The sequence below is a fragment of the Cuculus canorus genome, chromosome 28 (assembly GCF_017976375.1).
Source record: "Cuculus canorus isolate bCucCan1 chromosome 28, bCucCan1.pri, whole genome shotgun sequence".
In the NCBI taxonomy this organism is placed as follows: domain Eukaryota; kingdom Metazoa; phylum Chordata; class Aves; order Cuculiformes; family Cuculidae; genus Cuculus; species Cuculus canorus.
The window spans coordinates 541,266-568,872 of NC_071428.1; the positions used below are offsets into that span (position 1 = coordinate 541,266).

Genomic DNA, 27,607 nt, shown 5'->3' on the forward strand with positions numbered 1-27,607 from the left:
ATGGCTCCATCCATGGGATGGGACTGAAACCACTCATCTCTTCGGGTGCTGCCCTGTAGATCATAGTCATAGAATAGTTTGGGTTGGAAGGGACCTTAAAGATCATCCAATTCCAACCTCCCTGCGATGGGGAGCCTCCCACTGGATCAGGCTGCCCAAGGCCCCATCCAACCTGACCTTGAACCCCTCCAGGGATGGAACAGCCACCACTGCTCTGGGCAACCTGTTCCAGGGCCTCCCCACCCTCATCGTGAAGAAATTCCTCCTCATGTCCAGTCTAAACCTGCCCCTCTCCAGTTTATCCCCGTTCCCCCTCGTCCCATCCCCACAGCCTTTATGAACAGCCCCTCCGCAGCTTTCCTGGAGCCCCTTCAGGTACTGGAAGGTCACTCTGAGGTCTCCTCAGAGCATTCTCTTCTCCACAACCCCAACTCTCTCAGCCTGTCCTCGGACGGGAGGTGCTCCAGCCCTCGCAGCATCCTCGGAGCCTCCTCTGGACCCGTTCCAACAGCTCCGTCTCCTTCTTCTGTTGAGGATTCCAGAACTGTCCCCAACCCTCCCGCTGAGGTCTCCCCAGAGAGGAGCAGAGGGGCAGAATCCCCTCCCTCCCTGCTGGCCGCGCTTCTCTTGATGCAGCCCAGGACACGGTTGGTTTCTGGGCTGGGAGCGCACGTTGCGGCTCCTGTCGAGCTTCTCCTCGACCAGCACCCCAAGTCCTTCTCCTCGGGGCTGCTCTCCATCCCATCATCCCCATCGTGTACTGAATCCGGGGATTGCCCCGACCCAGGGGTAGGACCTTGCCCTTGGCCTGGTTGAACCTCCTGATGTTCTCCAGACCCCATTTCTCCAGCTGGGGGTTTTGGAGGGACGAACGCCGCCCCCGGTGCTGCGGTGAGTAACGGGCCCTGTTCTCACGCTCTCCAATATTCCCGCAGGCCGTCTGAACTGGTGGGCGACCGTGGATCCCAGCTGCCAACGGCTGCTCCCTCTGGCCACCACCGGCGACGGCAACTGCCTGCTCCACGCCGCCTCCCTGGGTAAGGGTCTGGATTCACAGCGGGCAAAACAACAAATGGGTTCACTTCGGATCCAGTAACACTCACTGCGCCGGTGCCACCGCCTGGGATGCGGCTGAGCTGGGAGGAGAGCGCAGGCCCATCCTTTGGGAGCAGGACTGAATGTTTCTCATCTGTTCCTACGGGAAACTGGGTTCTGCTGCCCATCCTGATGCTCTGGCTCAGTGGGAGAGGAATGGGTTGAAGGAAGCCAGCTCTGGGAGCTCTGTTTTGAACCAGGAATTTTATTATTTAGATGGAGAAACTTGCATTTCCCTGCCTCTTTTTCCTTGTTTCCCCATTTCCCCTGGTTGTGGGACCTCAGCAGAGGGATGGAGCGATGCCGGCTGCTGCTAATCCTCTGCTTCTGCTTCTTTACCGCCCCGTGCAGGCATGTGGGGTTTCCACGATCGAGATCTCATGCTTCGCAAATCCCTTTACACCTTGATGGATAAAGGCATGGAAAGGGAAGCCCTGAAGCGGAGGTGGCGTTGGCAGCAAACACAGCAGAACAAGGAGGTAGGAACCAAACCGAATGCCGTCCTTATCGCAGAGGGGAAAGTCTTGATAAAACATATCCTGGGTCTGGGGGTGCTGCCAACCCTGATAAAGTCATAGAATTGTAGAATGGTTTTAGTTGGAAAGGACCTTAAAGCCCATCCAGTCCTACCTCTGCCATGGGCAGGGACACCTCCCGCTGGATCAGGGGCTCCGAGCCTGATCCAACCCTGCCTTGAACCTCTCCAGGGATGGGGCAGCCACCACTGCTCTGGGCAACCTGGGCCAGGGCCTCCTCACCCTCATCGTGAAGAAATTCCTCCTCATGTCCAGTCTAACTCTGCCCCTCTCCAGTTTGTCCCCGTTCCCCCTCGTCCCATCCCCACAGCCTTTATGAACAGCCCCTCCACAGCTTTCCTGGAGCCCCTTCAGGTACTGGAAGGTCACTCTGAGGTCTCCTCGCAGCCTTCTCTTCTCCAGGCTGAACAACCCCAACTCTCTCAGCCTGTCCTCGGACGGGAGGTGCTCCAGCCCTCGCAGCATCCTCGGAGCCTCCTCTGGACCCGTTCCAACAGCTCCATCTCCTTCTTCTGTTGAGGATTCCAGAACTGGGCCCAATCCTCCCGCTGAGGTCTCCCCAGAGAGGAGCAGAGGGGCAGAATCCCCTCCCTCCCTGCTGGCCGCGCTTCTCTTGGTGCAGCCCAGGACACGGTTGGTTTCTGGGCTGGGAGCGCACGTTGCGGCTCCTGTCGAGCTTCTCCTCGACCAGCACCCCAAGTCCTTCTCCTCGGGGCTGCTCTCCATCTCATCATGCCCAGCCTGGATTGAAACTGCATTGAAAGTCCCTGGATTTTGGTGCTTGGCTGTGCCACAACCGGACGTGTCCTTTGGTCTAAGCTATGGCCAAATTCTCTTTACTACAAAGTAGGAGAATTCTTAGAACCGTGTTGTGCCCAATAACCACAGATGAGGAGGCCCTGGCCCAGGTTGCCCAGGGAAGTGGTGGCTGCCGCATCCCTGGAGGGGTTCAAAGCCAGGTTGGATGGGCTTTGGAGCCCCTGATCCAGTGGGAGATGTCCTTGCCCGTGGCAGGGGTTTGCAACTGGATGATCTTTAAGGTCCTTTCCAACCCAAACCATTCCATGATTTTATGACTGGGACCTGCAGATCTTAAAAGGGCACTCGAAGTACAGGATGTCACGGTGTCACGCCCTGGTCGTGATCCTCAGCCTGAACAGTAGTTTGGGGTGGAGGTGGTGCAATGGGCCTGGAGCTGCCGGTACCACTCAAGAGTCTGTCTGGGAGTCAAGGATTATGAGCTCCTCCTTTCCCAATAAGCTTTGAAAGGAGCAGCCCAGGGTGCTGGATGCTGCTCTACGTTTCACAATCCACTCTGGGTGCGATGTTCTCCTCTCGTGCTTTACTTTAAATCAGCGATGAAAGAGTTTGTGCTGGTGACATCACCAGGAGTGGAGAAACTTAATGAATACCTTCCCGAACAGCATGAAGAGACGAGCATGCCCTTGGTTACCTCTGGCTTGAAGGTTTTCTTGGCAGCTTCGAGGACTTAGGATGTTGTGGTTGGATGCGGGAGCTCCGGTTACGGAGCCAGGGGAGGGAGGAGGAGGGTAAGGCTGCTCGCCCTTCCTGTTGCGTTCCGCAGTTTCCGACCTTAAATACAGCAGGTTTGAGCTTGGCTTTTGGCAGGATCTTCTGTTTTGAGGTTCTTCTCCCCTCCCTTGGGGTGAATATGGTTCCTGAAGCCTTTTAACTCTGGGGTTGCGTTGGAAGCTGTTTGGAAAGCTGCTGTGTTACGGAAGAAAGGTGAAATTCCCAACTGCAGCGCTCCCTGCAGCGTTTGTCACAGAATCATAGAGTAGTTTGGGCTGGAAGGGACTGTAAAGATCATCCAATCCCACCCCCTGCCACGGGCAGGGACACTTCCCACTCGATCAGGGACTCCAAGGCCCATCCAACCTGGCCTCAAACACCTCCAGGGATGGGGCAGCCACCACTGCTCTGGACAACCTGAGCCAGGGCCTCTCCACTCTCATCGTGAAGAAATTCCTCCTCATGTCCAGTCTAAACCTGCCCCTCTCCAGTTTATCCCCGTTCCCCCTCGTCCCATCCCCACAGCCTTTATGAACAGCCCCTCCGCAGCTTTCCTGGAGCCCCTTCAGGTACTGGAAGGTCACTCTGAGGTCTCCTCGGAGCCTTCTCTTCTCCAGGCTGAACAACCCCAACTCTCTCTCCTCGGACGGGAGGTGCTCCAGCCCTCGCAGCATCCTCGGAGCCTCCTCTGGACCCATTCCATCAGCTCCATCTCCTTCTTCTGTTGAGGATTCCAGAACTGTCCCCAATCCTCCCGCTGAGGTCTCCCCAGAGAGGAGCAGAGGGGCAGAATCCCCTCCCTCCCTGCTGGCCGCGCTTCTCTTGATGCAGCCCAGGACACGGTTGGTTTCTGGGCTGTGAGCGCACGTTGCGGCTCCTGTCGAGCTTCTCCTCGACCAGCACCCCAAGTCCTTCTCCTCGGGGCTGCTCTCCATCCCATCATCCCCATCGTGTACTGAACCCGGGGATTGTCCTAACCCAGGGGTAGGACCTTGCCCTTGGCCTGGTTGAACCTCCTGAGGTTCTCCAGCCCCACTTCTCCAGCCTGTCCAGGTCCCTCTGGATGACATCCCATCCTTCCGGTGTGGCAACTGCCCCACTCAGCTCGGTGTCATCTGCAAACTCGCTGAGGGTGCCCTCGATCTCGCTGTCAATGTCATTGATAAAGGTATTGAACAGCACTGATCCCAGTACGGACCCTGAGGGACACCACTTGTCCCACTTATGGAGGAGGCTGTGGCATTGAAGGCACCATGTTCTGCAGAGGAACCGCTGTAGGGGTGGCTTTATATACTGATTATTTTTGCATAAACCCATGGAGAAGAATTGTTGCTGCCTGTAGAAAACCGCTCTGCAGAGATTGGGAAATACCGACATGGAAGATTTTGGGTTTGATTTGCTTTCTTGCAGTCCGGGCTCGTTTACACCGAGGAGGAGTGGCAGAAGGAGTGGAACGAGCTGATCAAGCTGGCGTCCAGCGAACCTCGCGTGCACTACGGCACCAATGGCGGCGGCTGCGGCGGGTACGGCAGGGGCTGAGCTGAAATATAACCTCTCTGGGTGCAAAACAGCGAATATCCTCCTGTAGCATCAAGGGGCGAAGCTGGGGGTGTTGCTTTGCCCCAAATTCTGGGGTTTCAGGGCAAGGGTGAAGGATCACAAGGAATGATTTAAACGGTCTCCGAGCCCTTTCCGCAGGGCGTACATAGAACAGAAATTGAGTCTATTTTCACATTTCGTTGTGTTTGGTGGCTTTGGAATGAGAGGGATAAGTAAAAGCTGAGCCTTTCTGCAGCGCTCGCTCTGTTTAAAGAGCGCTTTATCGTCGCAGCCGACCCAAACAAACGCCACTTTTGGGGCTTGTTAGATAAGAGGCTCCCATCAGGGCCAGCAGCGATGGGGCAGTGCCTGGACCCCAACTTTTGTCCTGGAATAGGGTAGTCCTGGGGAGTTTTGAGGGCAGGAAAGATTGGATGAGGCGTGAAGCCCTTGATCCCATGGGAGGTGTCCCTGCCCATGGCAGGGGATGAAACTGGATGGGCTTTGAGGGCCCTTCCAACTCAACCCATTGCATGATTCGATGATATTAAAGCCGAGATCCAACTCCATGCTGTTAACGTGATCCACTTCCATGGGGCTGCCACAAAGACCTCTTCCTGGTTTTAAACGCAATGATTAAATACGTACGGGGTGAAAATGAGCTCCTTTCTCTTTTCCCGAAGCGTTGAAAGCTCCGAAGAGCCGGTGTACGAGAGCCTGGAGGAGTTCCACGTTTTCGTCCTTGCCCACGTGCTGAAGAGACCCATCGTGGTGGTGGCGGACACGATGCTGCGGGACTCAGGGGGAGAAGGTGAGAACTGATCTCTCTTTCCAAAGCCTTTAGGAATCCCACAAGCCTCTTTCTTCTCCACCACGTGTTTCCATGGAGTCTTTTTCCTCAAGGAAGCTGGAGCGTGAATTGAGGAGCAGAGCCCAGGGTGCTGTGGGCAATTCCCTCACAGCACCCCCAACATCCCCAGCTACAACCCCTCAGCACCCCAAAACACATCCCTACACCCTCAGCACCCCGAAACACCCCATCTGCACCATCACAGCACCCCAAAACCACCCGCACAGCACTCCAACATCCCCAAAACGCCTCAGCTCCACCCTCACAGCACCACTAAACACCCTCACTGCACCCCCCCGGCAGCTAAACACCCTCACAACTACTCAAGTCCCTCCCCAGCAGCCCAACAACCTCAGAGCACTCCAAAACCACTGCAAAACACCCCAACTCCACCCCCGAAAGACCCCATCTCGGTGCCTCACTCTCATCTTTTGCTGTTTCTGAGAGCATCCGTGTGATGGGTTTGGTTTTTTTCTGCCTCTTTACCCCTGCGTGTGTGTGTAGAGGAGGGAAATTCCATTCCCTGTTGTATTTTCCACTAGCAGACTTGATTTCCTGCCTAAAAAGTTGACTCGATTGCCATCCTCCTGGGTGCAAATTTGAAGTTGCCGTGTGGAGGAGTGAAGGGTTTTATATAGAAAACGCGGGTTCGTTTTGCAACTGGATTCCTCCCGATGTAAAATAGGTGTCTATTTTGGATTGTGGGCTTTTTCATGTCCCTCGGGCTGACAGATAATTGCAGGTGAAACCTTCAGTGAAGCAACCACCTCCTTCTGGAGCGGTTTCAGTACAAACAACTCTTAACTCTTTCATCTATGGTGAAAAGTAACCGCCTCGATTTCTTTCCAGCCTTTGCCCCCATTCCCTTTGGAGGCATCTATCTTCCCCTGGAAGTCCCGGCCAACAAATGCCATCGCTCCCCGTTGGTCCTTGCCTATGACCAAGCCCATTTTTCTGCCCTGGTATCCATGGAACAGAAGGAACCCACAAAAGATCAAGGTGGGTGATAAGATTTAAATCAATATAGCATTGGGAGCAGCCCTGAGGAGAAGGACTTGGGGTGCTGGGGAGGAGAAGCTCCAGAGGAGCCGGCAACATGTGCTCACAGCCCAGAAACCAACCTAGGCTGCATCCAGAGCCGTGGGACCAGCAGGGAGGGATGGATTCTGCCCCTCTGCTCCGCTCTATGAGACTCAGCTGGAGCCTGTCCAGTTCTGGAGTCCTCAGCACAGGGAGGACATGGAGCTGTTGGTCCAGAGGAGGCCATGGAAATGATCCAAGAAGAGAAGAGAGGAGGTCCAGAGGAGGCCTGGAGAAGAGAAGGCTCTGGGGAGACCTTAGAGCAGCTTCCAGGGCTGAAAGGGGCTCCAGGAGAGCTGGGGAGGGACTCTGGATCAGGGAGTGCGGGGAGAGGACAAGGGGAATGGTTTTGAGCTGCAAGAAGGGAGATTGAGATGAGATCTTGGGGAGAAATGTTTTACTCCAGGTTGCCCAGAGCAGTGGTGGGTGCGCCACCCACCAGGTTGGATGGGGCTTTGAGCAACCTGATCTGGTTGGAGATGTCCCTGCTGGTGGCAGGGGTTTGAATTAGATGGGCTTTCAAGTCCTTTCCAACCCAAACCATTCCATGTTCTTACGATCCCAAGCACGAACAGTTGCTGTGGGATTTGGTGACACCAGTTGCCATCAGAGCTGATGTTCTTCAAGGCCAGGTTGGATGGGCCTTGGCCAGCATGGTTTAGTGGGAGGTATCCCTGCCCATGGCAGGGGGGTTGGAACTGGATTTAAGGTCCCTCCCAACCAAACTGTGCTATGATTCTATGATTCTGTGATTCTACGATCTTGGTGGGCACCCAGAGCTTGGCTGCCAACGTGCCAGCTCTTGTCCTTTCAGGGATTAAAAGGGGACTTTCTCTCCTGCAGCTGTGATCCCCCTGACGGACTCCGAGCACAAACTGCTCCCCGTGCACTTTGCCGTGGATCCTGGGAAGGAATGGCAGTGGGGGAAGGACGACAATGACAACGTCAAGCTGGCCAGGTTGGTTTCTACAGACCAGAGCACTCATGGCTGGAGGGTTCATGGCTCCGTCCCCACCTGGGGGTTTCTCATGGCTGGGTTGAAGTTGGACTCAGAGCGTGAACCCGTTTGGTGGGGATGGATGAATTCCTTCATTCTTTCCTGGTTTCAGTTCATTTTGCGTAGGGCTGTGACATCTCATGAGCTTCATTCCCACATGATTGCTCCAAATCCTGGAGCTGCAGACCAGCCGTAGCTCGGAAACGAGGAGCAACAGAGGAAGCAACGTGCAAAAGGTGTCTTTTTCCATCCCTCTCCCTCACTTGGAGATCACAAGCACCTCTGAGCGTGGATGCTGGAGCAGAGAGGACAGTTTAGAGTCAGAAACCCTCCCTATTTATGCCTCGGATCGTGGGCCGGCCAAGCTGTGGGCTGGCAGCGCCGCGTTCCTGCTCTTGAGCCTGGAGTTGGCAGTGGGGGTGGTGGCCGGAGAGCTGGAAACACCTTGTTCCTCACCAGCCTTTGGGTTAGGAAACCTAGAAACCTCTAAGATGAAAGTATTCCAACTTTACCGATGCAGCATCTCAATTGGAGCCAGCGGAAAAGACTCCGTCCTGTGTGTTTTAGTGGAAAGAATTCTCTTTTTTTGGTGGCAAGTGGAAATTTTTGAGAAAACATCTCTATTCTTGAAGTTATTTTTGTGGAGAGGAGAATCATTGTGAAACTTGCTCTGTTTCGATCTGCAACACCTGCTTTTTTGTTATCTGTCTCACGTAGACGTAAAATTCTTGGTCGAGTTGATGTTAATTCCTAGCAGGCAGGCTTGATTTTGGCATTCAGGAATCATTTATCCGTTTGGGGTTTAACTGAAAGATTTGGGAAGCTACGAAACCCTCCCCTTTTGCATCGCTGCTGTCTTGATGCTCTCATCGTAAACCATTCTCTGTAATATGAAGCCGACGGGCAAATATCAGCGAATCGGGAGCAGAGAACCCCAGATATTAAAGTGAAACTTAACTCTTAACTGGTTTTTATCTTCATTTTCACTTTTAGCGTGACGCTATCGCTGGAGGCAAAGCTGCACTTGCTGCACAGCTACATGAATGTTAAATGGATCACGTTGCCTTGTGACATGCAGGTAAGGAGGCGAGGAGGATTTTCTTGACTCTTTTAATTATTTAAGCCTCCCTTCTGCGGGGCGGCAGACGCGAAGCCGCCAGCTGGCGAGCTCTCCTTCACGCGGGGCACTCGGTGCAACCACAGCTGATTCTGAGAGATAAACGCACAAAACCCGAGTCGTTTACTTTTCTCTTAGAGCTTTTTGTGCCTGTTTTTACTCCAAAGCCCAGTCCGTGTCCATCCCGTAGGCAGCCGGCAGGGATGATGGCCCTGCTGGCTCCAAGGCAAACATGAAGCGTTGGTTTATGGCCACCGGGAGCTGCCTTGAGACCCACGATTTGACTGGAGGTCTGCAGGGACCTTTTCTTGGCAGGAAAATGCTGTCTGGCTCCCAAATCTCCATAGCGGTGTGTTGGCAGGTGGTGGTAGCTAACGTGACAGCGTCAAGGATTTTTTCTGCCCTCCCTTTTTAAGGAGGAAACTCCCCAAACCTAAATAGGAGCTGGTTTGGTCTGTCTGAAACCGTGGTGGTGCCCTCTCTGTGGCAGCTCAGATGGTGACGTTTGGGTTGTGCCCCCGTTAACCACCCACGAGTTCTCAGGTGCTTTGCCAGGGAGTGTGGAACCTGTCTCTATCTCAGCCGGATTGAGGTACAAACCTGTTATCAAGGTACAAACTGGAGTCCTCAGCACAGGAAGGATGTGGAGCTGTTGGAGTGAGTCCAGAGGAGGCCACGGAGATGATCCAAGGGCTGGAGAACCTCCTATGCAAGGCCAGGCTGGGGAGTTGGGGTTGTTCAGCCTGGAGAAGAGAAGGCTGTGGGGATGGAACTGGATGGGCTTTAGGGTCGCTTCCAACCCGAACCATTCCAGGATTCCATGATGCAAAGGCATGGACGATGCCGTGACCCTGGGGAAACGGGTGCCAGCCCTGTTCACCACGCTTGTTGGTGATGCTTGGTGGTGACCAGAGGGGGAATTTATTGCCCTCTTCTCACCACTTCCACCCTCTTCTTCCTTGGCTTTTCCCCTGAAGCCTTTTGACATTTCTGGCTGTGTGGGATGGCAGACGGGGACTGTTGCGCTGAGTATGTTAGAACGTTGTCCCCTCTGTTCTCCAAGCCACTGCCTACGTCTCTATTTCTTTTTCAGCCTGAAAATCCATATCTGAGGAACTGCGTGGTCTTTAACTTGTGTGTTTTCTTTCTCCCCAGGCGCCCTTGGCCCAGCCGGAATCCCCTACAGCCTCGGCAGGCGATGACGCTCGTTCAGCCGCGGAGTCGGGAGAGTCGGACAAGGAGTCGGTCTGCAGCAGTTCCGCGAGCAATGGTGGCATCAGGAGTTGCAAGGACAAAGAGAAACCAAAGAAGGAGCGAGAAAAGGAGAAGGAAAAAGATAAAAAACGGGCAGACTCGGTGGCCAACAAGCTGGGCAGCTTCGGCAAGACTTTGGGAAGTAAGCTAAAAAAGAACATGGGGGGCCTGATGCACGGCAAGGCCGTCAAGGGAGGCATGAGCAACGGGCAGGGAGATACCTTGGAGAAGAAGAAGAAAGGATCCTTGAAGATGAGGAAAGGCAGCAAGGAGGAATCTTCCCAAGGAGATTTGTCAGCTCCTGTGGAGAAAACCTGCCCAGGGAAAGCAGCCCCCGAAAAGCCGGCAGATCCGTATAAATACAGCAACGACGTCCGGCTGAGCTTGAGCATCCTGCGGGCTGCCATGCAGGGCGAGCGCAAGTTCATCTTTGCCGGGCAGCTCAAGACCAGCAACCGGCACCAGTACCAGGAGGAGATGATCCAGCGGTACCTTCTGGATGCTGAGGAGCGCTTTATGGCTGAGCAGAAACAAAAGGAAGCGGAAAAGAAAGCGCTGGGGAACGCTGCCAAGAAACCGGAGCCGGAGGTGAATCCCCACAAGGGTGAGGAGGTGATGCTCAACCCCGCGTACCCCCAGCCTCCCTCCACGTACACCATCCACACCCCGGATCTGGCCGTCAGCGCAAAAATAGCAGCTTTTCCCTCCGGCTATTCAGGCGTTTTCACCTTTCCCAGACCCTCCATGATCAACAGCGTGGAAGGGTCGCATCCTGCCGGCTACCAAGACAGCAGGCGGCAGGTAGCCGGCGGCTCCTGCAGCAACCTCCCTCCCTACGCCACCTTACCGCGGCACTGCGTCCAGGCGCGGCCGAACCCCTACCAAACCAGCCCTTCCCACCTGGGGAGATTCTCCCCCACGGACACAGATGTCCATCCTGCCTTCCCGTCGGAATGCGACGGCTCCGCCTGCCTCCCCCCGCACAGCAACGGCTACAGGGAATCCCTCGAGCAGGATGGCTCGCAGAGAGGAACGCCGGCCGACAAAGCCAAGAGCCGAGTCCTTTATAACGTTCAGCAGACCAAATGCAAGCAACCGAACTGCAGTTTTTATGGACATCCAGAAACTGGGAATTTCTGCTCCTGCTGTTACAAAGAGGAGATGAAACGCAAGGAGCGGGAGGCTCTGGTGCACAGGTTCTGAACACCCTGCCCCGGCGCCGCTCACGGGACCCAGGAAAGATGGGGAATGCAATAATAGCTCTGAAATATTCTTTTTAACTCCCCTGAGGCGCTCCTCTCCCTGTTTCGGGAAGGAAGGAGCAGGTATTTGGCTGAATGGGCTGAGAAATGGGATTTGGCTGAGGTGATGGATTTGAAGGAGGAGAAGGGGTGAGAAAAACCAACTCTTCCCACCCGGAGACTCTGGGAGAGGGAGGAGGGTACTTTGCGAGAGGCTTTTTCTGCCAAGGGTGCCCAGGGCGCTCTGCTCAGAGCACGGGGTGGAAGCTGAGGGGCTTCTTCGCGCCGACCCAATAAACCAAACCAAAGCTTTCGCATGGCGAGCAGCACCCACCAGGTTCCTCCAGCCAGACGCCGCCGTCGCCGACCGCCCAGGATCAAAAACGCCCCAGCGGTTTCAGTTTGAATGTCACAGACCTTTTCACGGACAGATTATCGGGGTTTTTTTTTTTTAAACGCTGTTTTTTATTTTATATTTCTTTTGGCTGGTACTGAGCGACGTCTGGTTGGAATTGGACTTGATTGGGGTTTTGTTCGGTTAAACTCAGCCCAGCGCCCGTCTGATGGCTCCGAGCATCTCCAAGCGTCTCCGGGGCTCTCCCCTTCCGAGGGGGGCTCCACTCTGGTTTTAAACTGTTATTTTTTTAACTCTTTTCTTGGGGTGGGAGGGAGATGGAGGGGTTGCTCCCAGTGCTTGAGTGGGTTTGGAGGTGTTCCCTGCAGAAATACTGTGCGCAAACCATTCCGTCGGCCGTGCGGTCGGCCGGGGATCGAGAGGAGAAACGAGGTCAGTGTCTGCACCCAGCAATAACCATCGGCGTGGGGAAAGTAGGGAGGACGAAGAGCGTACGTGGACGCAACCCACCCCCGCGATAACTCTTTCTTACTTGAGCGAGCTACTCTGTACTACCTCTGTTCTGCTGAATCGAATTAACTCGGCTCCATTTTGCTGAGCCACCATAACTGACCTTAGGCTGAGGAATATTAAATATTTTTGATAATTAGGGCTAAAGAGCGAAACGTTAAGCGAATCCGTAACTAACTGACAGGCTCCGTGTGGTCGCTCCCTTCCCTCCTCCCGGCCCCTGTGGCGCAGGATGATCCCGAAGCTCCCGGCTCGCAGCGGGGGGGGGAAACTTTAGCACTGCGATGTTTGCACAGATCCTTTTCTCTTTTTGTAACTCCAGCTCCCCAAGCGGACTCCATCCTGTACAGAGCGAGGTTCGGCGTGCTGCCACGTGGAAATAAACCATGAATTCTACCCGTAACCCAAAGCTTGACACCGTTCCCTCCTTGGTCGCCGTGGGCAGAAGGCATTGAGCTATGCAATCCCTGCCCGGGGAGGAGGTGGATGTGTTCTTCACCCCGGAGAGTCACCCGAAGCCTTATTCCCCCCCCAAATCCCTGAGGTTTGGTTCTGATGTTCAGGTTTTACCCCTTTACTCTTTATCTAAACCCCCTCTTTCTTCGACCGTAGATTCACTGACAATAAACAGCATCGCCTGATGAACGCAGGGCAGCGGCCGTGCCTCTTTCCTCCCCACGGTGCCCTTTGTGCCCCACATTCCCACCCGGGGCTGCTCTTCCTCCCCTCCTTCATCCACGTATTGGGGTTTTCTCGGCTTTGCTCCGCGCAGTGTCCTCTTTTCAACCTTTTTTCCTGGCAACTGCGGACGATTTCCTTCTATTTAGGTACCAAATCCAAGTTTGCGTTTAAAAAAGCAGCTCCGCTGCCCATCCCTCCCTCCCCCTCGTGCTCCATCCTCACTGATTTTGGAGGATCCGGGGATGCTTGGGATCCAATTCCCAAGCAAAGCGTTGCGTAGCCTACTGATCAAATCCGTCTGCTTCCTGGCACGGAGCATTTTGGAACCTAAATGGGCTCGGAAAGGGCAAAACCCACTATGAGGATGTTCCCAGCCGAAGGGTTTGGGGCTGGTTGGAAACATCCCATGGGAAGGTGGGATGGGATTCCCTTTGGGAACGGGGCAGCTGGGAGCGATTTCTCTTGGGTGTTTCTTTGCGTTGGGAGCAATTTCCCTTGGGATTTCTTTGCTTTGGGATTTTCTCTTCCAGCTCCCGGCGTTTTCCCTTCATCCCAGTGCCACGTCGGTGCTGGCTCCATCCCGACGGCCAAATCTCCTCCGGATCTCGGGGTGACCCGGGCTGACCCCGCGTTGGCGCAGCTGCTGGGATAAAGCCCTGCAGGAAATTCCTCTCCTCTGGCAGGTGCCGGAGCCAAAGCCGCCTCCGGGCTCCCTGGGATGCTCCACAAGGTGGTTTTTTTCCTGCAGGAGGAATATTGGGGTACAGCTGCTGCAGCCACCAAAGCCAGGGCTGCCCCCAAAATCTTCAGGCGCAGAGACCAAGGGGTTTAGGTGGAGTTCTCCTGACACCCCAAAAGCGATGCACAGTGTTGGATGGGGCATGTGTGGCCCCAACACCCTAAAAACGGGTGCAGGATGGGGTGTGTACAGCCCCAACACCCCAAAAAAAGGGGTACAGGATGGGGAGTGTACAGCCCCAGCACCCCAAAAAGGGATGTGTGGTGCAAGATGGGGTGTGTACGGCACCCCAAAAGGAATGCGAGGTGCCACATACGGCGCATACAGCCCCCGGCACCCCGAAAGGGATGCACGACACCACATGGGGTATGTACAGCACCCCAAAAACGGATGCACAATGTCAGATAGGGTGCGTACAGCCCCTGACACCCCAAAAGGGATGCATGGAGTACGATGGGGGTGTGTGCGGCCCCTGGCACCCCTAAAGGGATGCATGATGTTGGATGGGATGTGCACAGCCCCCAGCACCCCAAAATTGAACATGTGGTGCCAGATGGGGTGTGTATGGCCCCCGGCACCCCAAAAAGGGATGCACGGTGCAGGATGGGGCATGTACAGCACCCCAAAAAGGATGCAAGGTGCCAGATAAGGTGCATACAGCCCCTGGCACCCCAAAAGGGATGCACGGAGCAGGATGGGGTGAATATGGCCACCAGCACCCGAAAAGGAATGTGTGATGCAGGATGGGGTGTGTGTGGCCCCCGGCACCCCTAAAGTGATGCGTGGTGCTAGATGGGGTGTGTCTGGCACCCCAAAATGGATGCATGGTGTCAGATAGGGCGTATACAGCCCCTGGCACCCCAAAAGGGATGTGTGGTGCAGGATGGGGCGTGTATGGCCCCCAGCACCCCAAAAGGGATGTGCACTGTCAGACAGGGCGTGTACTGCCCCTGACACCCCAAAAAGGTTGTGTGGTGCCAGATGGGGTGCATATAGCCCCCGGCACCCCATAAATGATGCTCCCTACAGCCCTGTTTGCAGCGGGGCTCCCCCAAACCCCATCCCGCCCCCTCCTCTCTCCCAGCTGGCACAGCCCAGGATTGATCCCACCTTGTGCCTCCCCGGTCCCGCGGCTGCTCCGGCGGGAGGAGCTGAGCCAGAGCCAAGGGCTGTGGGTTTGGGGGTCCCCAGTGGTTTTAGGGCAGTGGGAGGGTCACAAATGTGGCCACAGAGTCACTGCACACCGGGAGCAGCATCAGAGTTCCGCGATTGTCGGCCACGTGGGCACCGTTGGGAGCCACTGGTTTGGAACTGGGGCTGATTGGGCACAAGGGGTGGTTTGGCACAGGGGATGGTTTGGCACTGGGGATGGTTTGGCACAAGGGGGGATGGTTTGGCACTGGGGATGGTTTGGCACAAGGGGGGATGGTTTGGCACAGGGGATGGTTTGGCACAGGGGGTGGTTTGGCACTGGGGGGGATGGTTTGGCACAGTGGACGGTTTAGCACAGGGGGTGGTTTGGCACAGGGGGGCTGTTTTGGCACAGGGGGAGGTTTGGCACAGGGGATGGTTTGGCACAGGGGATGGTTTGGCACTGGGGATGGTTTGGCACAAGGGGATGGTTTGGCACTGGGGATGGTTTGGCACAAGGGGATGGTTTGGCACTGGGGATGGTTTGGCACAAGGGGATGGTTTGGCACTGGGGAGGGGGTGGTTTGGCACAGGGGGTGCTTTGGCACAGGGGATGGTTTGGCACACGGGATGGTTTGGCACACGGGATGGTTTGTCTCTGGTGATGGTTTGGCACAGGCGGTGCTTTGGCACAGGGGGTGCTTTGGCACAGGGAAGGTTTCTCCAGGGTTGGGAGGCGAAGGCCGCGCTTGGGCGCTGAGTCACGGATCGCTGTGTTCCCGGGCGGAGGCCGAGGTGAGGGGCTCGTGCCAGCCCGGAGAGGGGAGGGGGACGGGATGGGCTTTGGGGTGTCCCTGCTGCAAAAAAGGACTGGGGTGCCCTCGGAGAGCAGAGCATCACTTTTGGGGGGCTGGGGGCTGCTCGTGCCCTCTCCATCACCATGTGTCCCTTTTGGGGTGCTGAGGGCCATACACATGCCTTCCATCACCGTGCATCCCTTTTAGGGGTGCTGGGGGCCACACACATGCCTTCCATTACCGTGCACCCCTTTTGGGGTGCTGGGGTTGTATGTGCCCCTTCCAGCCCCATGTGTCCCCTTTTGGGGTGCTGGGGAGTGCCCCAAACATCACCACATTCCCTTTTTGGGGTGCTGGGGGGCTGCATGGGCCCCATCCTGCACTGTCCATCTCTTTTGGGGTGCTGGGGGCTGTGCTCCCCTCCATCCCTGGGTGCCCCCCAGGCTCTCCTTGCTTTTTGGGGGGCTGAGCAGGGTGCATGGGGGGGGGGTATTGAGGGGGGGAGTCCGGGATGGGATAAGGGGGGGAGAGAGGGATGTGGGATAAGGGGGGCCGGGGGGGGGGCAATACTGGAGGGGGGGAGGATGAGGATACTGGGGAGGATACCGGGATACTGGGACGAGAAGAGGGAATACTGGGACAAGGGGGGGCATACTGGGATACCAGGGTGAAAGGGGGATACTGGGATACTGGGATGAGGAGTGGGGAATATTGGGATACCGGGGTGAATACTGGGATACTGGGGCAAAGAGGGATACTGGGACAAGGGGGGGGGAATACTGGCATACTGGGACGAAGGGGGATACTGGGATACTGGGATGAGGAGGGGGGAATACTGGGATACTGGGACGAAGGGGGATACTGGGATACTGGGATGAGGCGGGGGGAGTACTGGGGTACCGGGAAGAAGGGGGATACTGGGATACTGGGATGAGGGGGGGGGAATACTGGGATACTGGGACGAAGGGGGATACTGGGATACTGGGAAGAGGGGGGATACTGGGATACTGGGATGAGGAGGGGGGAATACTGGGATGCTGGGGTGAATACTGGGATACCGGGGCAAAGGGGGATACTGGGACAAGGGGGGGCAATACTGGCATACTGGGACGAAGGGGGATACTGGGATACTGGGATGGGGGGGGGGAATATTGGGATAGTGGGACGAGGGGGGAGAATACTGGGATACTGGGATGAAGGGGGATACTGGGATGAGGAGGGGGGAATACTGGGATACTGGGTCGAGGGTGGGCAGGATACCATGGTACTGGGACAGGGGATACTGGGATAACCGGGATACTGGGCTGAAGGGGGGGGGGGGATACCGGGATATTGTGGGGGAAACATGGGGATACTGGGACAAAGGAGAGGGGACACCGGCACAGTGGGATGAGGGGGGCGGGACACCGGGATACCGGGAGTGGGCGGGGTGCGGGGGGGCTGCCCGGGGACACCGGGGAGGGGGAGGGCGGGACTCGGGGCGGGCGGCGCCGCTCGGGCGAAGTCCGACCATGAGCGGGAGGAGAGCGGCGTTCGCCGCGATGCCGGGTACGGGGGGGGATGCGGGTACGGGGGGGGGGGGGGAGCGGGGGGGCGGGGAGCGGGACTGGAGCGGGATGCGGTGCGGGGGGAGAGGGGCTGGGATTCGGGGGTCGGGGTGCGGGGGGGGGTTCGAGATGCAGAGGTATAGCGGTTGGGATGGGGGGGAGGGGGGTTTGGGGTTCGGGTGGGGATGTGGGGGTTCAGGATGCGGGAGGAGCGGGGAGGGGGGCTCGTGGGGGGTTGGGGGGGGTGGAGGGTAGGGGTGGGGCAGGGAGGAGGGAGGAGCGAGATTGGGGTTCGGGGTCGGGATGAGGGGGAAGCAGGACCGGACCGGGATACGGGGGTCGAAAGGTTGGGAGGAGCGGGATGCGGGGGGGTCGGGGTGGGGGGGGAGCGGGGCTGGGGGGTCGGCGTGCGGGGAGTGGAGTTTGAGGTGGGGATGTGGGGGGAAGAGGGGGTGCGGGGTACGGGGGGTTCGGGATGCGGAGGGTCGAGCTGAGGGAGTGTTGGAATGAGGCGGTCAGGCAGGTGCCGGGATGCAGGAGCTGAGGATTGGGGTGCGGGAGCCGGGATGAGGGGGTGTCGGGATGCTGGTGTTGGGATGCGGGGCTGTCGGGATGCGGGGGTGTCGGGGGGCGAGGATATCGGGGTGCGGGGGTGTCGGGGTGCAGGGCTGTCAGGGTGCGGGGATATCGGGATGCAAAGGTGTCGGGATGCGGGGCTGTCGGGGTGCGGGGGTGTCGGGGTGCGGGGATGTCGGGGTGCTGAGGTGTCGGGGTGCGGGGCTGTCGGGGTGCGAAGGTGTCGGGGTGCGGGGGTGCCGGGATGCGGGGGTGCCGGGATGCGGGGCTGTCGGGGTGCGGGGGTGCCGGGGGTGGTGTCCCCCGCTCGCAGCGCGGTCCCGCAGGGGAGCTGGTGCTGGAGGAGGCTGCGGGCGTCCGGCAGCGCTGCGGGGAGGGCGGCGGCTCCATCCCCGGGACACTGCTCTGCACCAACCGCCGCGTCGCCTTCCTGCCCGCCCAGGTGGGACCGACACGGCCCCGACCCCCACCCCACTGAGCCCCATCCCCGACCCCCATCGTATCCCCTGACCTCCATCCCCATCCCTGACCCCATCCAATTGCATCCCCTGATCTCTATCCCCGACTCCATCCCATTGCATCCCCTGAACTCCATCCCTGACCCCATCCCATCGCATCCCCTGAACTCCATCCCCATCCCCGACCCCATCCCATCGCATCCCCTGAACTCCATCCCCATCCCTGACCCCATCCCATTGCATCCCCTGCCCTCCATCCCCATCCCTGACCCCATCCCATTGCATCCCCTGCCCTCCATCCCCATCCCTCACCCCATCCCACTGCATCCCCTGAACTCCATCCCCGACCCCCATCCCATCACATCCCCTGAACTCCATCCCCATCCCTGACCCCATCCCACTGCATCCCCTTAACTCCATCCCTGACCCCATCCCATCGCATCCCCTGAACTCCATCCCCATCCCTGACCCCATCCCATCGCATCCCCTGACCTCCATCCCCATCCCTGACCCCATCCCATCGCATCCCCTGACCTCCATCCCTGACCCCATCCCACTGCATCCTCCGACCTCCATCCCTGACCCCATCCCATCGCATCCCCTGACCTCCATTCCTGACCCCCATCCCATCGCAACCCCATCCCATCGTATCCCCTGAACTCCATCCCCATTCCTGACCCCATCCCATCGCATCCCCTGAACTCCATCCCCATCCCTGACCCCATCCCATCGTATCCTCTGAACTCCATCCCAGCTCTGCCCCCTCTCCCGCAGGCACACGGCTCCTGCGCCCTCCTCCACGGCGAGGATGATGTGGCGCTGCCCTGCATCCGCAAGCTGGTGGCAGGTAATGGAACCGGGCACCTGTGTGATGAGTTGGGCAGGGCTCAGCCCGCCCCGAGCCTATATGTGATGAGCTGGGCAGGGCTCAGCCCACCCTGAGCCTATATGTGATGAGTTGGGCAGGGCTCAGCCCACCCTGAGCCTATATGTGATGAGCTGGGCAGGGCTCAGCCCACCCTGAGCCTATATGTGATGAGTTGGGCAGGGCTCAGCCCACCCCGAGCCTATATGTGATGAGCTGGGCAGGGCTCAGCCCGCCCCGAGCCTATATGTGATGAGTTGGGCAGGGCTCAGCCCGCCCCGAGCCTATATGTGATGAGCTGGGCAGGGCTCAGCCCGCCCCGAGCCTATATGTGATGAGTTGGGCAGGGCTCAGCCCACCTTGAGCCTATATGTGATGAGTTGGGCAGGGCTCAGCCCACCTTGAGCCTATATGTGATGAGTTGGGCAGGGCTCAGCCCGCCCCGAGCCTATATGTGATGAGCTGGGCAGGGCTCAGCCCGCCCCGAGCCTATATGTGATGAGCTGGGCAGGGCTCAGCCCGCCCCGAGCCTATATGTGATGAGTTGGGCAGGGCTCAGCCCACCTTGAACCTATATGTGATGAGTTGGGCAGGGCTCAGCCCACCCTGTGCCTATATGTGATGAGTTGGGCAGGGCTCAGCCCACCCCGAGCCTATATGTGATGAGCTGGGCAGGGCTCAGCCCACCTTGAACCTATATGTGATGAGTTGGGCAGGGCTCAGCCCACCCCGAGCCTATATGTGATGAGCTGGGCAGGGCTCAGCCCACCCTGAGCCTATATGTGATGAGTTGGGCAGGGCTCAGCCCTCGCTGAGCCTATATGTGATGAGTTGGGCAGGGCTCAGCCCACCCTGACCCAAACCCACGTGTGATGAGTTGGGCAGGGCTCAGCCCACCCTGAGCCTATATGTGATGAGTTGGGCAGGGCTCAGCCCACCCTGAGCCTATATGTGATGAGTTGGGCAGGGCTCAGCCCACCCTGAGCCTATATGTGATGAGCTGGGCAGGGCTCAGCCCACCCTGAGCCTACATGTGATGAGTTGGGCAGGGCTCAGCCCGCCCCGAGCCTATATGTGATGAGTTGGGCAGGGCTCAGCCCACCCTGAGCCTACATGTGATGAGTTGGGCAGGGCTCAGCCCGCCCCGAGCCTATATGTGATGAGCTGGGCAGGGCTCAGCCCACCCTGAGCCTATATGTGATGAGTTGGGCAGGGCTCAGCCCACCCTGAGCCTATATGTGATGAGTTGGGCAGGGCTCAGCCCACCCTGAGCCTATATGTGATGAGCTGGGCAGGGCTCAGCTCACCCTGAGCCTATATGTGATGAGCTGGGCAGGGCTCAGCTCACCCTGAGCCTATATGTGATGAGTTGGGCAGGGCTCAGCCCTCGCTGACGGCCGCCCTCGCCCGCCGCAGCCAGCAGCTTCACGAAGCCCAAGGTGCTGACGGCCACCTCCACCCTCAAGTTCATCCCCGAGGAACTGGCCGTCTTCTGCCGCGATTTCCGCCTGCTCCGCTTCCAATTCCACGAGGACGGATTGGCTCCGCAGGCGTTTCGGGTGAGCCGGCGTCTACGGAGGGGACAGAGAGGGGTTGGACGCCCTCTCTGGGGTTCCCCATAGCCTTGGGGGAGGTGGATTGAGGGGGGTTTGTGCCCCATCCCTGCACCCAGCTCCTCTCCGCAGGTCGCCAACGCCATCGCCCGGGCGCGGGAGGCGGCCGCGTGGATGGTGGACGTCAGTGAGGGCCACCACGGCTGCTCCTGCCCGGTCAGAGCCCCTTTGGAGGAGGAGGAAGAGGAGGAGGAGGATGAAGACTTGGCCGCCACGCTGCTCTTCGAGAGCTTGCAGGACTGGGAGACGGAGCTGAAGCGCCTGGGCACCGAGGGCTGGAGGGTCAGCGCCGTCAACGAGCGCTTCGATATGGCCCCCAGGTACGGCTGAGGGGGGCTCAGGGACCCCCAGACCCCCATGATGTGGTGGGGGGAGATGGTGGGAGCCCCCCCAAACCCTGAGGGCAGCGGGGAGCAAAGGGGTAGGTGGCAAATCCTCCCATGGTTTGGGAAAAGCACCCCGTGAGCCACCGGAAAGGGCACTGTGGGGTTTGGGGGGAGCACTCTGGGGTTTGGGGGTGCAGGGGGGGCACCCCACGCCCCCCACCCCATGTCACCCCCCCCCCCACAGCCTCCCCCGATACCTGTGGGTGCCCAGCGGGCTCCTGGACCACGACCTCAAGCGAACCTTTGCCCACTTTGAGGAGCGCCGCGTGCCCGTAAGCGCCTGGGAGGACGATGAGGGGGAGTGCAGGGTTTGGGAGGAGGGATATTTGGGGGTAACCCCCCCCCCAATCTCACCCCCAGCGCCTGTGCTGGATGCACCCGGGCGGCGCAGCCCTGCTGAGAGCCGCCAGCTTCCACCCAGCCTCGGAGCCGGGCAGCGAGGACGTGAGGTGAGTCCTGCAGAGGGGCATTGGGGGGGGCTGGGGGTGTCCCCCCACAACCCCACTCCACTTGGGGGTCCCTGTGTCCCCCCCCCCAGGTGCCTGGAGGCTCTGCTGTTGGGGGGCCGCGGCCCCTGCGTGTTGGCCGACGCCGCCGAGCTGCCCACGCTCGCCGACATCCAGCTCGCCCACCTCAAGCTGCGGGCGCTCTGCCTGCCCGGTGAGTGTGGGGTGGGGGGGGAAAAAGGGGGTGCAGTGGGGACCCCCCCATCTCACCCATACTGGGGGTCCCCACTGACAACCCCCCCACCCCATCCTTTGCCGGGCGAGCCAGGCGCGGTGGTGGAGGAGAAGTGGCTCTCGGCTCTAGAGGGGACGCGCTGGCTGGAGCACGTCCGGTGAGCCGGGGGGTGCCTTTTTGGGGGTGTGGGGTGGAGGGTGGGGAACTTCACCCCCAAAAGCACCCCAAAACCTCCCCAAAAGCACCCCAAAACCCAGCACACCCCCATTACGGGTCAGACTGGGTGATGGGGATGCTGCAGTGCATGGTTACACAGGGGTGAGACCCCCTAGCTGGGGGGGGGGAGGGAAAGCTGCACCCCCCAACCTTCCCAGCAGGCATTTTGGGGTGCCCTCACCCCCCCTTTTCGCCCCCCCCCCCCCAGCACCTGCTTGAGGAGAGCTGTAGAGGTGGCATCGCTGCTGGCCGGGCGACGCTGCTCCGTCCTCCTGCAAGGTAGCGCCTCGGGGAGCCGCGGGATGAGGGGGTGCAGGTTGGGGACCCCCCTCACTGCCTGACACCCCTTCCCCCCCCCAGAGCCATCGGACCGGGACCTGAACTGCCTCTTGGCCTCTGTGGTGCAGCTCCTGGCGGACCCTCGCTCCCGCACGCTGCCCGGCTTCCAGAGCCTGATCCAGCGGGAATGGGTGGCAGCCGGACACCCCTTTCCTCGACGCCTCGGGCTGCTGCGCCGCGACACCCCCAGGGAGGAGGTGAGGGGGGGGTCCCACACCCCAAATCCCACCTGCGTCCCCGCTGGGTGACAATGCCCATGTGTCCCCCCCCCCCAGGCCCCCGTTTTCCTGCTGTTCCTGGACTGCACGTGGCAGCTGCTGCGGCAATTCCCGGCGGCGTTCGGCTTCACCGAGGCCTATCTCCTCGCCCTCCACGACAGCAGCTTCGCCCCATACTTCAGCACCTTCGGCTTCAGCTGCCAACGGCAGCGGCGCAGCGCGGTGAGGGGCCGGGGGGCACTGGGGGGGCAGTGGGGGGGGCCCTTTCCCAGCCCCAGGCAGCGGTTTGAGGGGTGGATTTTGGAGTGAAGCTGGAGCCTCTGCATGCAGCCGTGCTGTGCCTCAGTTTCCCCAAGTGCGAAAGCGCCTCAGTTTCCCCAAGTGGGAAAATGCCTCAGTTTCCCCAAGTGCAAATGCACCTCCGTTTCCCCAAGTGGGAAAATTCCTCAGTTTCCCCAAGTGGGAAAATGCCTCAGTTTCCCCAAGTGCAAATGCACCTCCGTTTCCCCAAGTGGGAAAATTCCTCAGTTTCCCCAAGTGGGAAAATGCCTCAGTTTCCCCAAGTGCGAAAGCACCTCCATTTCCCCAAGTGGGAAAGCGCCTCAGTTTCCCCAAGTGCAAAAGTGCCTCAGTTTCCCCAAGTTGGAAAGCACCTCCGTTTCCCCAAGTGCAAAAGCGCCTCAGTTTCCCCAAGTGCGAAAGTGCCTCCGTTTCCCCAAGTGGGAAAATGCCACAGTTTCCCCAAGTGGGAAAGCACCTCCGTTTCCCCAAGTGCAAAAATGCCTCCATTTCCCCAAGCGCGAAAGCGCCTCAGTTTCCCCAAGTGCAAAAGCGCCTCAGTTTCCCCAAGTGCAAAAGTGCCTCCATTTCCCAAAGTGCGAAAGTGCCTCAGTTTCCCCAAGTTGGAAAGCGCCTCAGTTTCCCCAAGTGCGAAAGCGCCTCAGTTTCCCCAAGTTGGAAAGCGCCTCAGTTTCCCCCCTGTGCAAAGTCCCCGTTTCCCCTCTTCCCCGCAGCATCGGCCCCACGGCCAGACCTACACGCCGGTGAGGGTCTGGCGGGACCCCCAGCCCGGTGTGCCGTGGGCGGGCAGCGCTGCCGGGGGGCTGCCCACCGTCTGGGACTGGGGGCTGCGCTACAGCCGCCAGCAGCGAGCGCGGTTCAGGAACCCGGCGAGTGCTGCCGGCACCGTGGGACCCCCCGATACCGGCACCGTGGGACCCCACAATACTGGCACCGTGGGACCCCCCAACACCAGCACCGTGGGACCCCCCGACACAAGCACTGTGGGACCCCCCGACATCAGCACAGTGGGACCCCCCGATACCGGCAGAGTGGGACCCCCCAACATCGGCACAGTGGGAACCCCCGACACAAGTACTGTGGGACCCCCCGACATCGGCACGGTGGGACCCCCCGACATTGGCACCGTGGGACCCCCCGATACCGGCACTGTGGGACCCTCCAACACCAGCACCACAGGACCCCCCAACACTGGCAGCGTGGGATGCACCGGCACCATGGGACCCCCCAACACTGACACCACGGGACCCCTCAATACCGGCACCGTGGGACTCCCCAACACCAGCACCATGCGACCCACTGGCATCATGGGACACCCCAGCACCGGCAGCGTGGGATGTGCCGGCAGCTTGGGACACCCCAACACTGGCATGGTGGGACCCCTCAATACTGTCACCATAGGATCCCCCAACACCGGCACCGTGGGACCCCCCAATATCAGCACTGCAGGACCCCCTGACGCCAGCACCATGGGACCCCCCAATATCAGCACTGCAGGACCCCCCGACACCAGCGCCATGGGACCCCCCAATATCAGCACTGCAGGACCCCCTGACATCAGCGCCACGGGACCCCCCAACATCAGCACTGCAGGATCCCCCGACACCAGCGCCATGAGACCCCCCAACATCAGCACTGCAGGACCCCCCGACACCAACGCCATGGGACCCCCCAACATCAGCACTGCAGGACCCCCCAACACCAACGCCATGGGACCCCCCAACATCAGCACTGCAGGACCCCCCGACACCAATGCCATGGGACCCCCCAACATCAGCACTGCAGGACCCCCCAACACCAGCGCCATGGGACCCCCAGCCCCCGTGAGCCCGCAGCCCCCAGGCAGGGTGAGTTGGGGCTCAGCTTGAGGGGTCCTGCGTGCCCCCCCATTGAGTTCGGGGTGCTCCGCTGTTCCTGGTGCGGTGTCCCCCCACTTTTCCTTTTCCGTTGGCTCTTTTTCCCCTAACCCCCCCTTTTTCCCTGTTTCCCAGCCCCCCGAAGCCTGCCCGGCGCTGGGCACTGGCAATGTCTTGGTGCTGGCCAAGGGGACGCTGTACCCCCAGCCCTTGCCCTGGAGGAGCAGCCGCCCCGCGCCTCGCCTGGCCCGCTGGCCGCCCTCCCTGGAGAACTTGGGGGGCAGCGTGGGGGGCAGCCGGCCCCCCGTGTCCCCGCCGGAGCTGCTGCTGCCCTGTGCCGCGAGCCCCTCCGTCCGGCTTTGGCGTCGCTGCTACCTGCGAGGGCTGCCTGAGGCCCAGGTGAGGCGGGATGGGGTCCCTGATGGGGAAACTGAGGCACAGGGGGTGCAGACACCGGGGGTTCCTGGTGCTGGGGGAGTTCTTGTTCTTCGCCGGCCGTGTCCTGGTGCTCAGGATTCGGGGTGAGGCTGGTGAAGGTGTCTGAGATGGCTGTCCTGATGCTGCGTGCGTCTGTCCTACTCGTGTCCATCCATCCATCCATCCATCCATCCATCCAAATTCTGCGTGCATCTATCCTGGCCCCATGTCCATCTCCACCCTGTCTCCATCTATCCTGGCCCCATGTCCACCTCTATCCCGTCTCCATCTATCATGGCCCCATGTCCATCTCCACCTCATTTCCATCCATCCTGGCCCCATGTCCATCTCCATCCTGTCCCCATCTATCCTGGCCCCATGTTCATCTCCATCCCGTCTCCATCTATCCTGGCCCCATGTCCATCTCCACCCCGTCTCCATCTATCCTGGCCCCATGTCCATCTCCACCCCGTCTCCATCTATCCTGGCCCCATGTCCATCTCCATCCCGTCTCCATCTATCCTGGCCCCATGTCCATCTCCATCCCGTCTCCATCTATCCTGGCCCCATGTCCACCTCTATCCCGTCTCCATCTGTCCTGGCCCCATGTCCACCTCTATCCCGTCTCCATCTATCCTGGCCCCATGTCCATCTCCATCCCGTCTCCATCTATCCTGGCCCCATGTCCATCTCCATCCCATCTCCATCTATCCTGGCCCTACACATATCGGTCCCAACACCATTGATGTCCATCCTGACCCTGTGTCCGTCCACCCCAACCCCATGTCCATCCTTTTCAACTCTATGCATGTCCATCTCGACCCCAGCGCCATCCTGACCCTGTGTCCATCTATTCCAACTCCATGTGCATTTATTGTGAACTTGTGTCCACCCCTCTGACTCCATGTCCATCAATCCCAGCCCCACATCCATCCATCCTGATCTCATGTCCATCCTGATCTCATGTCCATCCTGAAAACATGGCCATCTCAACGTTTTCTCCATCCATCCTGACCCTGTCTCCATCTATCCCAACCCCATCTCCAACCACCCCAACTCCATCTATCCCAACCCTGTTTCCATCCATCCATCCCAACCCTATCTCCATCAATTCCAACCCTGTCTCCATCCACACCAACCCTGTCTCCATCCATAGCAACCCTGTCTCCATCCATCCCGACCTCATCTACATCCATCCAAATCCCGTTTCCATCCATCCCAACATTGTCTCCATCCATCCTGACCCCGTCTCCATGCATCCCAACCCATCTCCATGCATCCCAACCCATCTCCATCCATCCCAACCCTGTCTCCATCCATCCCAACCCTGTCTCCATCCATCCCAACCTCGTCTACATCCATCCCGACCTCGTCTACATCCATCCAAATCCTGTTTCCATCCATCCCAAATTCGTCTCCATTCATCCTGACCCTGTCTCCATCCATCCCAACCCCACCTCCATCCATCCCAACCCCGTCTCCATCCATCCCAATCCATCTCCATCCATCCCAACCCCATCTCCATCCATCCCAACCCTGTCTCCATCCATCCCAATCCATCTCCATCCATCCCAACTCCATCTCCATCCATCCCAACCCTGTCTCCATCCATCCCAATCCATCTCCATCCATGCCAACCTCGTCTCCATCCATCCCGACCCTGTCTCCATCCATCCCAATCCATCTCCATCCATGCCAACCTCGTCTCCATCCATCCCGACCCTGTCTCCATCCATCCCAATCCATCTCCATCCATCCCAACCCTGTCTCCATCCATCCCAATCCATCTCCATCCATCCCAACCCCATCTCCATCCATCCCAACCCCATCTCCATCCATCCCGACCCTGTCTCCATCCATCCCGACCCCATCTCCATCCATACCAACCCTGTCTCCATCCATCCCGACCTCGTCTACATCCATCCCGACCTCGTCTCCATCCATCCCAACCCCATCTCCATCCATCCTGACCCCGTCTCCATCCATCCCAACCCATCTCCATCCATCCCATCCCCATCCATCTCCCCGTATCTCTCCACAGCGCGGACGCTTCTCCCCGTCTCCGGCCGGCCTGGCCGAGGAGCTGATGTTGCTGCAGGACCGTCTCCGAGCGTGGCGTCCAGCGGGATCCTGCGCCGAAGCCTCCGGCCGCCCCCTCGCCCCCTCGCGCTGATCAGGGGCCATGGGATCAGCGCTGGATCCCCAGAGCTGCCCCTGACTCCCACCGGACACGATGGATTCTTGGAATTCCACCTCTGCAGAGGTTTGAGGAGCTGGGGTGGCCCCGTCCGGACAGGGCGAGCAGGATCCGGCCCCCCTGGTACTGGGGTTCATCCCGCAGGCGGGATGGGAACCCTGAGCTTTGCTGGGATCCTGGACCATGGCTCCCCCTGGGATCAGGTCCATGAGAAGGATGGGGATGGTTGGATCCTGGTTCTTCCATCCAGACCCACGTGGGCTCGGATGCGGCTGGGGGTGAGACCGACATCCTGCTCCCACCCAGCCTGGCATGAGGGATCTGCTCCACCGTGGGATCACAGGGAGCAGGCGGGATCTCAGGGAGCAGGCGGGATATCGGGGAGCAGGTGGGATCTTGGGGAGCAGGAGGGATCTTGGGGAGCAAGAGGGATCTCAGGGAGCAGGAGGGGTTGCAGGGAGCAGCAGGGATCTTGGGGAGCAG

At 59.2% G+C, this 27,607-nt stretch overlaps 2 protein-coding genes across 7 annotated transcripts in view; both read left to right on the top strand.

Moving 5' to 3' along the window:
* Positions 1-12,747, top strand: part of OTUD7B (OTU deubiquitinase 7B) — a 40,116-nt gene extending 27,369 nt beyond the window's left edge. For all 6 annotated transcript variants that reach the window (XM_054051158.1, XM_054051159.1, XM_054051161.1 and 3 more), the window contains 8 exons: positions 936-1,037; positions 1,447-1,574; positions 4,575-4,687; positions 5,387-5,514; positions 6,403-6,552; positions 7,477-7,591; positions 8,624-8,708; positions 9,903-12,747. In XM_054051158.1, the coding sequence (XP_053907133.1) occupies positions 936-1,037; positions 1,447-1,574; positions 4,575-4,687; positions 5,387-5,514; positions 6,403-6,552; positions 7,477-7,591; positions 8,624-8,708; positions 9,903-11,204 (2,123 nt within the window). In that variant the 3' untranslated portion in view covers positions 11,205-12,747. The remainder of the gene's footprint in view (positions 1-935; positions 1,038-1,446; positions 1,575-4,574; positions 4,688-5,386; positions 5,515-6,402; positions 6,553-7,476; positions 7,592-8,623; positions 8,709-9,902) is intronic.
* Positions 12,748-16,944: 4,197 nt separating this feature from the next.
* Positions 16,945-27,549, top strand: MTMR11 (myotubularin related protein 11). The gene is made up of 15 exons (XM_054050626.1): positions 16,945-17,003; positions 17,905-18,020; positions 18,811-18,883; positions 20,318-20,460; positions 20,587-20,834; positions 21,085-21,172; positions 21,261-21,349; positions 21,439-21,560; positions 21,675-21,738; positions 22,006-22,076; positions 22,158-22,333; positions 22,412-22,576; positions 23,368-24,027; positions 24,646-24,909; positions 26,969-27,549. The coding sequence occupies exons 1-15, from the start codon at positions 16,967-16,969 to the stop codon at positions 27,098-27,100; spliced, it is 2,448 nt and encodes an 815-aa protein (XP_053906601.1). The 5' UTR covers positions 16,945-16,966; the 3' UTR covers positions 27,101-27,549.
* Positions 27,550-27,607: the final 58 nt, after the last annotated feature.

Bases quoted from the DNA above. Each gene is read 5' to 3' on its own strand.
- MTMR11 (XM_054050626.1), top strand. From the start codon at position 16,967: ATGAGCGGGAGGAGAGCGGCGTTCGCCGCGATGCCGG. The intron at 20,835-21,084 runs GTACGGCTGAGG...CCCCCCCCACAG, and splicing joins CGCTTCGATATGGCCCCCAG to CCTCCCCCGATACCTGTGGG. The intron at 22,334-22,411 runs GTGAGGGGGGGG...CCCCCCCCCCAG, and splicing joins GCGACACCCCCAGGGAGGAG to GCCCCCGTTTTCCTGCTGTT.